A 13,835-nucleotide genomic window follows, 5' to 3' on the forward strand; every position below is an offset into this window, starting at 1 on the left:
ATATGACTCCCTGTAACCCTGGAGCTTAACAGAGTCTTAGTCACTCAATAAATGTTTGTTGATTCAGTGCATAACCTATATAGCCACTGTATTAAAAGCTTATCACCTCTGTCCAGAATGAAGATCTAACCCAAGAAAAAGTACTGACAGACTATCACAATAGTTTCTGCTGCATTCCTCCTTTAGTGATGTCACATGCCTGCTCAGAACAGCAGATAGTTGGATTCGACCACTTTGTGCAATGATTTTTCATTCAAACACTTAAGAGAAGGACTGAGAAGATATTCTAACCTGTGACACATTTGGATGGAGGGATACTACTGTCTGTTGTCAGTGATGCCCATGCTTGGTAGCACAGATTTGTATCGGTGACCTAGAAACGGGGACATAGTGGTTTCTAAGCCATCATAGGAAGTCCTTGTAAATAGGAACTAAAGGCTAACAAAAGAACAATATGAAAACATTCTCAAACCGTGGACTCAGTGATGCATGGGTAAAATTATAACCATGACTTTAGAGATACAAAGGGTCTCTAATAAAAAATAAAACAGCAGCAGTAACAAGATTCTTGCATGTGTTAGAATGTGCTAGGAATTATCCTAAGTACTTTGAGTTATTTTATCCCCAATCCTCACAGAAAGCCTATAAGATAGATACTATACCATCCCCATTTTACAGATGAGTAAATTGAGGGTCATAGTTAAATAACTTGCCCAAGGTGTGCCCGCCAGGTAATAAGTCATGGTGGCAGGATTTGAATCCAAGGAATCCAGCTTTAGAATGGTGCTCTTAACCTTTGTTCTATCGTATTCATAAACTGCAAAGGCTATAAAGTAGACAATTACAAAATAAGTGTTACCCTTGTCCCAAATGTCTGAATTAAAATAAAGTTCTCATGTCTCAACTCATATCACAAAATATTCATAACTTCCTTAAAAAGATAGGTTGACTGACACAAAAACTATCTAAAAAGCAGGAGAGAGATTTCCTAGTAATATCTGTGACCCAGGATTCGTCAATCTTATCCCCGTGGCACCAGCCCAAGCTCTGAAATATGAAATTTTGATATCAAATTCTCATTGGCTATAAAAACTGGAAAAGCGTAATGAAAGCACAGGCTCTGAACTTAACGTTTATCACTTATTCTCAATAAGACTTATTCATTCATTCACTAAATGTTTACTGAGTACCTGCTACATACTTAAATCTGTTCTGAACATACCAGTGGATATCCCAGCTCTGACAGAGCTGACATAGTAGTGTTGGAAGGGAGATCAGGAAAAAATATGGCAAGTAAGTAAATTATATGAAATGGTATAACATAAAGAGTGCTATGGGAAAAAATAGAGCAAGGCAGGGCTCTCTGAGAGGCTTCCATTTGAGCAAAGACTTGAGGAAGGTGAGGGAGTAATGGGAGCATGTGCCAGGCTGAAAGAAGAATGATGGCAAAGACTGTAAAGCAGGAGCATGCCTGGCATGTCTGCATACTAGCCAGGAGGCCGGTATGGAAGGATATGGACGAGGAGGTCAGTTCAGAGAATAACTGGGAGCCAGTCATGAAAGTCCCTGGAAGAACTTTGATTTACTCTGAATAAAATTGAGAGACATTAAAGAAATCAGTTTGGGGTACAAGAATGGCAAGGTCTGATTTACTTTTTTTTTTTTTTTTTGAGACAGAGTCTCACTCCGTCACCTAAGCTAGAGTGCAGTGGTGCGATCTCAGCTCACTGCAACCTCCGCCTCCCAGGTTCAAGTGGTTCTCCTGCCTCAGCCTTCTGAGTAGCTGGGATTACAGGTGTGCGCCACCACGCCTGGCTAATTTTTGTACTTTTAGTAGAGACGGGGTTTCACCATGTTGATCAGGCTGGTCTCAAACTCCTGACCTCAAGATCCGCCTGCCTCTGCCTCCCAAAGTGCTGGGATTACAGGCGTGAGCCACCACACCTAGCCTAGTTTACATTTTTAAAAAAATAACTGTCTTCTTTGTAGAAAACAGATTGTGCATGGGCAAGGGTTGAAGTGGAGGGACCAGTTAAGTGGCTACTGCAATGGCCAAGCAAAAGATGATAGAGGCTCACACTCCTACAGTAGTATCTGATGACAGTGACAAGTGTTAGACTGTGGATATACTTTACATGTAGAGCCAATGGAACTTCCCAATGGATTTGACATGGGATGTGCAAGACAGCACAGTTAATGATAATTCCAAGGCTTTGATCTAACAATGGAATTCCAGTAGCTACCATGGAGGTGGCAGTGGGTGGAGCAGCCCTGGGAGAAAAGATGGTCAGGAGTCCCATTTTGGACGTGTTAAGTCTGATGTCTTAGACATGCAAGTCAAAGTCCTGCATGAAATGTGAGCTAGATGTGTGAGTCTCAAGCCACAGGAGAAGTCTGGACTGGAGATAAAGATTTGGGAATAAGCATCAGTTTCTTCATTTGTGACATGGGATTATTATTAATACCTACTAATCTGAAATTTAAAAGATTTTTTAATAAAAATATGTAGAGATGAGGCCTCACTATGTTGCCTAGGCTGGTCTCGAACTCCTGAGCTCAAGCAATCCTCCCACTTCAGCTCCCAAAGTGCTGGGATGACAGGTGTGAACCACCACACCCAGCCTGAGATTTAAATTAGATAACACATATAAAGCACTGAGAACCACTGGGTACAGAGTAGAAATCCAAATTATGTTAGCTTAGCGGTCATCATAGTACTAGTTAGAGAAAACCACCTCACATTGTTCATGTTCCTGAGACATCACACATTGAATTGTCATCCCTCTATAGTGAGAAAAATTAACTAAGGCTGTAGCATGTATATAACTCATGATGCAGCCTACAAATACATTTCATTACTGAATAATCTGTACTGACATCCTCACCCTACCCCAACCTCTAACCATGTGAAAGAGCCATCCAATGATTCAAAAGGGAAAGAAAGAGGGATCGATGAAGAAATATCTTTTTACCCATCATTTGAGAATAAAACAGCCATCTGTTTTGACGTAAAATGGATTTACATAAAAACATCCTATTTAAGATATACTTACCCTACTCCAGCCTCCCCTGTATATAAATGGCAAAACAAAAGCAATGCAGGTGAGGGCAGTTGTGGTGAACATGAGCATTCGATGCACCTGCAAGGTAAAATGACAAATTGAGAAGACACTTATCCATGTAAGAGAAAGGTGGTGTTACAATGGGGAAAATAGGGAAAAGACCATGGGGTAAGATTCACTGAAGGCATGCATTCAACTGACATCTAATCACAGTTTGTAATCAGGTTTAAAAAAAATTAGTATACAATTAAACTTTAAAGAAAACCCTAAGTTGCCATTCTCATCATTCAAAAGTGTATGCCAAGACTTCACCTGCACAGAGCAGCAGGAATGGATATTTCACACACAGAGCATATTTACTTGCCAAGTCCTTCATTTCCTTCCAAAGATATTTATTAAGCTCCACCATTGAGCACAGTGCTATAACAGGTGCAATGAAATAGTAAGGAAACAAACAAACAAAAAATACTGTCTCCTGAGGAGCTTCAGTTATAATTGAGTCAATAAGAGAAAAATATGTGAACTATGTAATTCATGATACAAATTAGGAGAATAGTAAGTGTGAAAATAGCCACTGTTTATTGATTATGCCAGGATAACTGGTGCAGACCAAAACTATCTTGGGAAAAGTAGGAGGCACCCTGTGTATGAGTGTGTGTATGGATGGAGATGGATGGCTGGATGGATAGATGGATGGATGGATGGATGGATGGATGGATGGATGGATGGATGGAAGGAAGGAAGGATGGATGGATGGATGGATGGAGATAGAGATAGAGATAAAACTATGACGCGTGTATATATACACATCATCAGCATCATAAATTTAAAGGCACTGGAGGATTCGAGTTGATAAAGAGAATACACAATCTTTGAGCTGGGAATATCCACATGAGCAGATAAGAGAGAGAGAGCACGAGAGCAAAGGCACTCAAGTGCAAGCAAGAAAGTAGTCACCTGGCAGCAAACCACAGGCAGAGAAAGAAAGTAGCAAGGTGAGCCATGTAGCAGTACTGAGAACAAATCAAACAGATTGGCCCTCCCAGGCAATAGTGAAAAATGAGGCTGGATAAGGTAAACCTTACAATCTACAAATGTATATGAATATGAAGTGTCAAGGATACCCTCTTACAAAGTCAAAACTGTTCCAACAAGCAGTATTTTTTTCTACAGGCATGTACATTCTTACCCAACATGAACTCATTGATTTTCCACTATATATGTAAATATCTATACTCCATGACCCATGAAACATAAGGTTTGGTTTGCTTTGTTTTGAAGGATATTCATTGGCTCTTGCTATGTTCCTATTAGTAGACTGCCTCCCCATCTCACGGGAAGGAAGAGCATGAAAAAGAACACGTTCAGTTTCTGTTCCCACCTATATAGGAGATAGATGATTCCAAGTGATGAGTTAGAGATAACCAACATTCAATGGCCCACAACCAGAGGAGTGACCTTTGCTTTGAAGCACAGTAAGCTCCCACTATTTCTTTCTTCAGTTCCTCTGCATTCCTTGGCCTGACTTTACTCAGTGCAGTGTAGTGGGTGAATGCTCTTCCAACATATCCCTCTACAAACAGAGGTATAAGTAAAGGTCATTTGGGTCCCAAAGTCTATATTACAAAGGGACTCACATGGCCCTGACACATTCTCCAGTCCAGCCTGACTCTTCCTAAAACTGTCTGTATTCTTGTCTCTATCAAGCACCTTGTGTCCACTCTCAATTGATCAGGAAACCAAAGGGAAAAAGGAAGATCCCAGACCTACATCTGTAACCACAAAACACATACACATACACACATACACACATACACATACACACATACTTCATATGTTTTCATGTTGCAGTGTTCAAATACTATGAAAATTGCGTTGAACTTTTTTCCCTCACCTACCTGAAACCAAGCTGCTTCACCAAGGAAGAAAGCTTTTGACCAAACTGGTTTGAAGAACCGGGCAACCAGTACACCTATGCTAACAGTAGTCATCCATGCCACAAACATTAAGGCACCTACAAGTGAGATAAATGTAATAGTAGACCATCACAAACTAATCAAGCTGTTGCTTAAATGATGAAGCCAAATGCTCAGAAAACATAAACAGCCAGCAAAATACATTCAGCTGGCATAAGTACAACCTAAATGGTGCTATACATCATAGTTTTACTACCATTACTCTTTTGAACAGCAAACACTTCTATAGCTCCTATTATGTGCTAAGTATTCTAAATGCTTTACATATACTAATTTAGTTGATCTTTACAACAATCCTATGATGTAGTTATAACTATTAGTCCAGTTTTGCTGAATGGGGAAACAAAGCCATAGAGAATTAAGTAGCTCTTCCAAGGTTACAAAGTTGGGATACAAACCCTATCTGATTTCAGTAACTGTGCTCTTAACCACTATACTAATAACTGCCTCTGCAGTTATTTCAAAAGCTTCTCACATCTCACTCCAAAAGGCAGTGAAAAACAAATAGGCATATTATTTCGGAATCCAATTACTACCAAACTGGAGCTACAACATGAGTAGAAGCAAATCAACAACAATAAAGTTACTTTCAAGCTTAACAGTGATGGCATTTATGGAAAACTTTACTGTAATGGATAACTCTGGAAAATATACAGGGAATATCCCAAATAAGGAAAGTTTCCCCCAAAACACTAAGAGTTTACAGTAGTTTAGTGTACACTACACTATTCCCATACTTTCAAATCCCATCTTTTTTAACAATAAGCCAGGCTAGTTTTCGAATGAAGTCAACTTTCATCTGTAGAACCAGAGTATATTAAAAGTCTTGGGTGTTTTGTTTTTTGTTTTTTGGGGGATGGAGTCTCATTCTGTTGCCCAGGCTGGAGTGCAGTGGTGCAAACTCAGCTCTATGCAACCTCCACCTTCTGAGTTCAAGAAATTCTCCTACCGGCCGGGCGTGGTGGCTCACGCCTGTAATCCCAGCACTTTGGGACGCCGAGACGGGTGGATCACGAGGTCAGGAGATCGAGACCATCCTGGCTAACACGGTGAAACCCCATCTCTACTAAAAAATACAAAAAACTAGCCGGGCGAGGTGGCGGGCGCCTGTAGTCCCAGCTACTCCGGAGGCTGAGGCAGGAGAATGGCGTGAACCCGGGAGGCGGAGCTTGCAGTGAGCCGAGATCCGGCCACTGCACTCCAGCCTGGGCGACAGAGCGAGACTCCGTCTCAAAAAAAAAAAAAAAAAAAAAAAAAAAAAAAAGAAATTCTCCTACCTCAGCCTCCCAAGTAGCTGGGACTACAGGCGCGCACCACCATGCCTGGCTAATTTTTGCTGAGATTACAAAGTGTTTAGTAGAGACAGGGTTTTGCCATGTTGGCCAGGCTGGTCTCGAACTCCTGACCTCAAGTGATCCGCCCACCATACCCTCCCACAGTGCTGGGATTACAGGCATGAGCCACCGTGCATGGCCTAGAGCCTTGTTTTTAGGCTACTGTTCTTCCAACTTCATTCTATTCCTCATTTAGGTATTATATATGATGCCTAAGTATAGCACTAAGTACTTTGCATGCTCTGAAATACTTGCACGTTGATCAATGCAACAACAAAATTGTACCTCTGAAACCAAACTACTGTAATAATTAAACAATCAAAATCACAGGCCATTCTTTTATTAGCATTTATTTTAATAAATGGTAAAAATTTAGGTCTCATAAAAGTTAAATTAACCCAGTAACACTTGACCCTGGCTGCAGTTAGAAACAACTAGGATAGTTTTTCAAAATTATAGATGTCTTAAAAACTCCACTGGTGATTTTAGCGTGTAGCCAAAGTTAAATCCACTGAATTAGCCCTACTCTCCATTTTTAATGAAAATTAGCAAACATTAAGATAGATGATGCTTACCAACAGCTGTGTCAAAAAAAAAAATAGATGCTGCTGCCTGCAAGTGTTACTGTTTAAACATAAAAGCTTTATAGGCCAGGCGTGGTGGGTCACGCCTGTAATCCCAGCACTTTGGGAGGCTGAGGTGGGCAGATCACGAGGTCAGGAGATCGAAACCATCCTGGCCAACATGGTGAAACCCCATCTCTACTAAAATTACACAAATTAGCTAGGCGTGGTGGCGCACGCCTGTAGTCCCAGCTACTCTGGAGGCTGAAGCAGGGCAATCTCTTGAACCTGGGAGGCAGAGGTTGCAGTGAGCCAAGATCACGCCACTGCACTCCAGCCTGGTGACAGAGGAAGACTCCATCTCAAAAAAAAAAAAAAAAAAAAAAAAAAGCTTTATAAAAATTAGCTACATTATACCCACAACCATGCCTAATCCAGCCAGCACTGAGTCCGCAGGTAAGTTGATTCCACAAAGTAGTTACACATGTAACCTACCATGAACCTTCAGAAGGAGTACAGAATGGGATCCTCCTATGTTCTTTGGAGAGTCTGTCACATCATATTTTTCATAGGTAATCAAAGGCTGCTGAGAGTGCTTGTAAATTCGACCTGCAAATTAGAAACAAAATTAAACCTGACAAAGAATAATTACTGCCTCAGATAAAAAAAGGAATTGAGATATGGGCAGGGCATGGCAACAAAATTTCTTAAGGTAATAAAAAATAATTAAATATCAACAGAGATGTCATTCATATGCAAAAGCAACATAAAGATACATGCAAGGGCACACAGCCTTCCTGAAAAAAGTTAAAGAATATAGCCAACCTAGAGATGAATTAAAATGAGAACTAGGAACAGAGAATGTATAGTAAAAGAATTGGTGATATAAAGAGATAAGTTAAATAATAAATTAAAATAAACATTGTTAATATGGTCACAAACCATTGAAAAATGTTAAAAAATATATTGAAAAAGAATACATATTTTTAAAAAATCTACAAGCCATTGACCACCACCTGCATATAAAATCCTAGAATAAACTAACTGAAATTGGGCTGGGGGAAAGAGGATGGTTGGAAGACAAAGAAAAGCATTTTATGATATATTATTTCACACATGGTCAATTTGAACTAACAAACCAATATTCCAAATAGTAGTGACATAAGCAAATTGAGGATACATTATTTTAATATTACCATTTATTGTGTACAAAATTAAATCAGTGAATGTATAGAATTATTCCAAATGTGTGTGGATCTGTGTGTGTTCTTTCTAGGAATCTATCTTAGCAAAGATATACGTAAGGAAAGTTTACAGCAATGTTTTCCATGCTGGCAAAAAAAAAAAAAAAAAAAACACTAACTAGCCATCATTAGGGGAATGAGTAAATAAATTTTAGAACATACATATTTTTAGAATACTGTGCTGCATCAAAATTAAGACATTTAATATAACAAATATAAATACATGAAACTTTGTCTAAAACAAATGATAAATATTAGACCACAAACTACATCTTAATAATTTCCAAAAGGAAATAAAAGGATACAGGTTATATTATTTGCCCAAAATGCAACAAAACTAAAAATTAACATTGAAAAGCTAGGGGGAAAATGGTCCACCTAAATATTTATAAAACTACTCTTTTTAATAACCTTTGGATTAAATAAGAAATTAAAACTAAAACCACATGTCTTCATCAAGATGTATAACAATAAAGACACTTCATAACAAAACATGTGTGATGCAATCAAGGTACTATTCAAAAAATGTTTTTATCATCTTAAAAGCATTTCCTAACACACACACACAGAAATAATTTTATTCAAGGTGCATTTAAAGTAACAAAATATAACCTGGGAAACCAGAAAAAAAAGATCAATTAAAAACAAAGGTAGAACTTAAGCTAGTAACGCTAAAAATCAGAAAAGTCAATCCTCTAAAAGGATAATTAAAATCCATTGAGTTTTTGGCAACTCTGATACACAATGAAAGGAAACATCATAATGTTAGAAATTTAAAGGATGGCTGGGTGTGGTGGCTCACACCTGTAATTCCAGCATTTTGGGAGGCCGAGGCGGGTGGATCACGAGGTCAGAAGTTCAAGACCAGCCTGGCCAAGATGGTGAAACTCCATCTCTGCTAAAACTGCAAAAATTAGCCAGGTGCACTGGCAGACACCTCTAATCCCAGATACTCAGGAGGCTGAGGCAGGAGAATCGCTTGAACCTGGGAGGCAGAGGTTGCAGTGAGCGGAGATCCCACCACTGCACTCTAGCCTGGGAGACAGAGCAAGACTCCGTCTCAATTAAAAAAAAAAAAAAAAAAAGGAAATTTAAAGGGTGACATAGCCGCCAATATGGAAAACAATTTTATATAAAAACACTGTATACAACTTTAAATCAGCCCCCAAAAATCTCAAAATCTAAACAAAATGGGTGAATTTGGGGGGAGAAATATAGAATTACAAAAACTGACCAAAGTAGTAGTAACCATGGAAAGTAATAACAATAAAAAAATTCTTTTTTTTTTTTTTTTTGAGATGGAGTCTCACTCTGTCGTCCAGGCTGGAGTGCAGTGGCACGATCTTGGCTCACTGCAACCTCTGCTGCCCGGGTTCATGCCATTCTCCTGCCTCAGCCTCCCGAGTAGCTGGGATTACAGGAGCCTGCCACTGCACACAGCTAATTTTTGTGATTTTAGTAGAGACGGGGTTTCACCATCTTGGCCAGATTGGTCTTGAGCTCCTGACCTCCTGATCCACCTGCCTCGGCCTCCCAAAGTGCTGGGATTACAGGTGTGAACCACCACGCCCAGCCAAAAAAGTCTTTTTAATTAGTCAAATATTTCCATCGAACATCCAGACTGTTATATGGGTGACTTCTACCACACCAGTAAAATTTTTCCCTAATTTGTTTTTTTATTTTATTTATTTATTTATTTTTTTATTTTATTTTATTTTATTTTTTTTTTTGAGGCAGCATCTCACTCTGTTGTCCAGGCTGGAGTGCGGTGGTGTAATCACAATTCATTGCAGCCTTGACCTCCCAGGCTCCAGAGATCCTCCCACCTCAACCTCCGAAGTAGCTGGGACCATAAACGCACACCACCACGCCCAGCTAATTTTTGTATTTTTTGTGGAGATGGGGTTTCATCACGTTGCCCAGGCTGGTCTCAAACTCCTGGGCTCAAGTGATCTGCCCAGCTCGGTCTCTCAAAGTGCTTGGATTACAGCATAAGCCACTGTGCCTCGCCTGTTAAAAATTATTTTTATTTAAACTCTTTTAGAGTTTACTCTATGAGTCTAGTATAACCCTGAAATCAAAACTACGCATGTGTACATTCACACAAGCGCCCCACACATTCACGCAGTCACAACATAAACCAAAATCACTTATGAATATAGATGTAAAAAGCTTAAAGAAAATATTAGTAAATCAAATCAGTTATATACTAAGAGAATAATAAAACATAACCAAGTAAGGTTTATTCCAGGAATGTGAGGATCATTCACCATCCAGAAATCTATTAAAGTAACGATAAAATACCATCTCAATCACTGCCCAAAAGACATTTGATGAAATTCAGCACACAGTCATATGAATTCTTAGTAAAGTTAGAAACAAAAGAATATTTCCTCAACACTATAAAGGATATCCACAAGAAAAATACAACAAATAGACATTTAACACTGAATATCAGATGCATTTGCATCAAAATCAACAATAACCACAAAAATTCTTGCCACCTCATTGCTACCACTCTACATTATTCAGCAAGAACTAAATAATGCAATGAGACAAGAAAGAAAATGAGGGCTATTAATCTGTCATTATTTGCACAGGATATGACATTTATCCAGAAAAATCCAAAATAATCAACTGGAAAATTAGGAGGCTTAAATTTAAGATAAATATTCAATAATAAATAACTGTCCTATATGACAATATATTTACAATACGTATGAAAAACAATCCCATTCATAATAATTTGCTTTAGAGAACTATAAAATACACAGGAACAAAGTAACCAAAAATATGTATATAAGCCCTATGAAGATACGTAGAAAACCATAAAATTTCATTGAAAGACATATGCAGGTTTGGAATACATGGAATATCCCAGTGTGTTCCTGCATAGACAGGCTCACTATTACACAGAGTTATTCTCTAAATTGCTCTAAAATTGCATTACAATTTCAATCATAACCCCAACAGGGTTTTTAATAGAATTTGATAAATCAGCTTGAGCCAGAGAGTTGGGACAGCCTGGGCAACATAACGAGACCCCATCTCTATAAAAAATTAACTGAGAATGGTGGCACATGGCTGTAGTCCCAGCTACTAGGGAGGCAGAGGTGGGAGGATGGCTTGAGCCTGGGAGGTCAAGCTTCAGTGAGCCGTGATTGCACCACTGCACTCCAGCCTGGGCAACAGAGTGAGATCCTGTCTCAAATAAAAGAAGAATTCGACAAATTAGGTCTAAAGTTTATCTAGAAGAACAGATACACATGAAGAAGCAAAAATTCTTGAAAAAGAAGGCCAGAAGGGGTATCATGTTCTATCAAAACTCACAAACCTATTATAAAGCAACAGCAATTCTAACTAATGCAGGAACAAACAAACGTAACAATAGAAGAACAGATACACTAGAAATAATTCAATTTATTGATAGACTTTTAATGTATGATAAAGAGGCTTTTAAAGCAGTGAGAAAATGTGGACTATTCAAAAAATGGTGTTAGGACACCTGGTTACTCATCCAGTGAATACTATTTTACCATGGCTTGTTATAAGGCAGAAAATGAGAAAGAAGAGTTTTATGTAATGAATGCCTAGAGAAGAGAATGTCAAGAAGAAAAAGACAATAACTGTCAGGAGCTACAAAAGTGTCAAAAAGAAAATGATCAAGAAAACTATCAAAAATGACAAGAAAGGCACTGGGGAAGCTAAAAATCCTGCATTCATTGAGTGGTAGTGATGAAAAAGAGACTCCAAGCCCAACAACCCTGAGAGACAAGTTGGAAGAAAATGTGTTTAAACTCTGAATCACTGTAGAGTCATGAACTAAGCATGAACTTAACCTTCATGAAAGCAGAAGTCCATTATGATTTCAGAATTCCATTGTGTGGCTCCATTATAATTTTGTAGTCTTGCTCAAAGGGAGTTCATGCTTAGTGCAAGAACCGGCAGTAATAGGTTACCTACAGTATTCCTAAATTCTTTAAATAACAGGTCATGTGATAGCTGTGTCTCTACTTCATTAATTATTAAAATTGGTAGATTTCCTCATTGTGAATTACTTAATTACCCAAGTGATTTCTATCTTTCAGTTTAAACAGTCAGTATTTCACATGACTGTTTATCCCAAGACAGGATAATGTCAGCAACATGAAGAAAATAGCAGTTAGAAAAAGGTTTTAAATGGATAGCCTGTTAGGAAACTTTATTGAAATTGGATACATTTTACATTTATATGGGTTACAGAGATTATATGATTGCTTTGAAAATTGGTTTAAACCTTACAAAGTCTTACTGCTTTTAAGCGGAATTCAATATATAAATGGTCCACATGCATAAAGCTAAGTAATAGAAGAGGCAATGATTTATGTGATAACTGTCATTTGTTCCCTGGTACAAAAAGATTGGAAAATTCATTTCCAGGGATAGCAATCTCCAGGTTTGTTTATTGGAGTATTTTGTTTTGTGTGCTTTTCACTCTACCAGTAAAAAAAAAAAAAAAAAAAAAAAAAAAAGCTTGTGCTCCTAATATATGTATATTTTTGTTAATAAACAGATTCATGTTTATTGCATTATATTGTATTAATATCTATTACACCTAATACATATTGTATCAATATCTATTATATCTAATACATATTAAGATATTAATATGTATTAATATCTTATGTACACCAGCAGTCCCCAACCTTTTTGCCACCAAGGACCAGTCCAAGAGAGACAATTTTTCCATGGAAGAGGGGGAGGGATGGTTTTGGGATGAAACTGTTCCACCTTAGATCAAAACGCACTAGATTCTTATAAGGAGCACACAACCTAGATCCCCGACATGCGCAGTTCACAATGGGGTTCGTGCTCCTATGAGAATCTAATGCCACCGCTGATCAGACAGGACAGTAATGCTCACTCGCTCACCTCTCACCTCCTGCTGTGCGGCCCAGTTCCTAACAGGTCACAGACCAGTACCAGTCCATGACCTGTCAGTTGGGGATCCCTGACGTACACTATAAAACATATTAAAATATTTAAAATTTTAATGACAAAAAGTAAATCTAAACAAAGTTCTAGTATTGTTCCCTGTATCCCCTGGCCTGCCTTGCAATGTGCATAGCTTACTTGGGAAAACCCCATCCTAGAGCAGTAAGTTATCAAACTACAGCATACATAAAACCACCTGGGATGCCTATTAAAATGCAGATTCCATGCACCAACAAAAGAGACTCAGTGGGTCTGAGATGGAGTTCAGGAATCTGCACTGCTAGCAGTCACTCCAGGTGGTTCTGAAGCACATTAAGCCCCACATTTGGAGAAACACCACAGAGAAGTCAAGGCAGAGATTCTCCCTCCCATGCCATCAGCACAGCAACATCAGTTGGCAAGGGAGGGGGAACAATTCTCTATTTTCACATGGATCATCCATTAACTAGGTGTTTCTGAGGGAGTGTTAGAACTATCATTTAAAAGAAAACATGTTCTGATTTCTACGTTGCTAAACTATGAAGAAACATGTGTGCTGTATACCCACACATATAAAATTTATTATACAACAGAATTCCTCCATTTAAATGAAATGGTTTTTCTCTAAAGTATATTTTAAGTATAAAACTTTAAAAAGTATAAACCATTAAATCGTCTAACAATTTAAGAAATCCATTTGCAT

At 38.4% G+C, this 13,835-nt stretch overlaps 1 protein-coding gene across 8 annotated transcripts in view; it reads right to left on the reverse strand.

Annotated features, from left to right (window-relative positions):
• Nucleotides 1–13,835, reverse strand: part of FRRS1 (ferric chelate reductase 1) — a 71,063-nt gene that overhangs the window by 8,835 nt on the left and 48,393 nt on the right. For 6 of the 8 annotated variants that reach the window (XR_007723163.1, XM_050778573.1, XM_050778565.1 and 3 more), the window contains exons 10-12: nt 7,431–7,544; nt 4,961–5,076; nt 3,054–3,140 (exon numbers count right to left, since the gene is read on the reverse strand). Coding sequence is in view for 5 of the 8 variants with exons in the window: in XM_050778573.1 (XP_050634530.1) it covers nt 3,054–3,140; nt 4,961–5,076; nt 7,431–7,544 (317 nt within the window). In the remaining 3 variants the exon portion in view is untranslated. Of the gene's footprint in view, nt 1–291; nt 374–3,053; nt 3,141–4,960; nt 5,077–7,430; nt 7,545–13,835 lie in introns of all 8 variants that reach the window. The other 2 variants (XR_007723167.1, XR_007723168.1) reach the window with 1 other exon arrangement.

The sequence above is a fragment of the Macaca thibetana genome, chromosome 1, assembly GCF_024542745.1.
Source record: "Macaca thibetana thibetana isolate TM-01 chromosome 1, ASM2454274v1, whole genome shotgun sequence".
NCBI classification, from domain to species: domain Eukaryota; kingdom Metazoa; phylum Chordata; class Mammalia; order Primates; family Cercopithecidae; genus Macaca; species Macaca thibetana.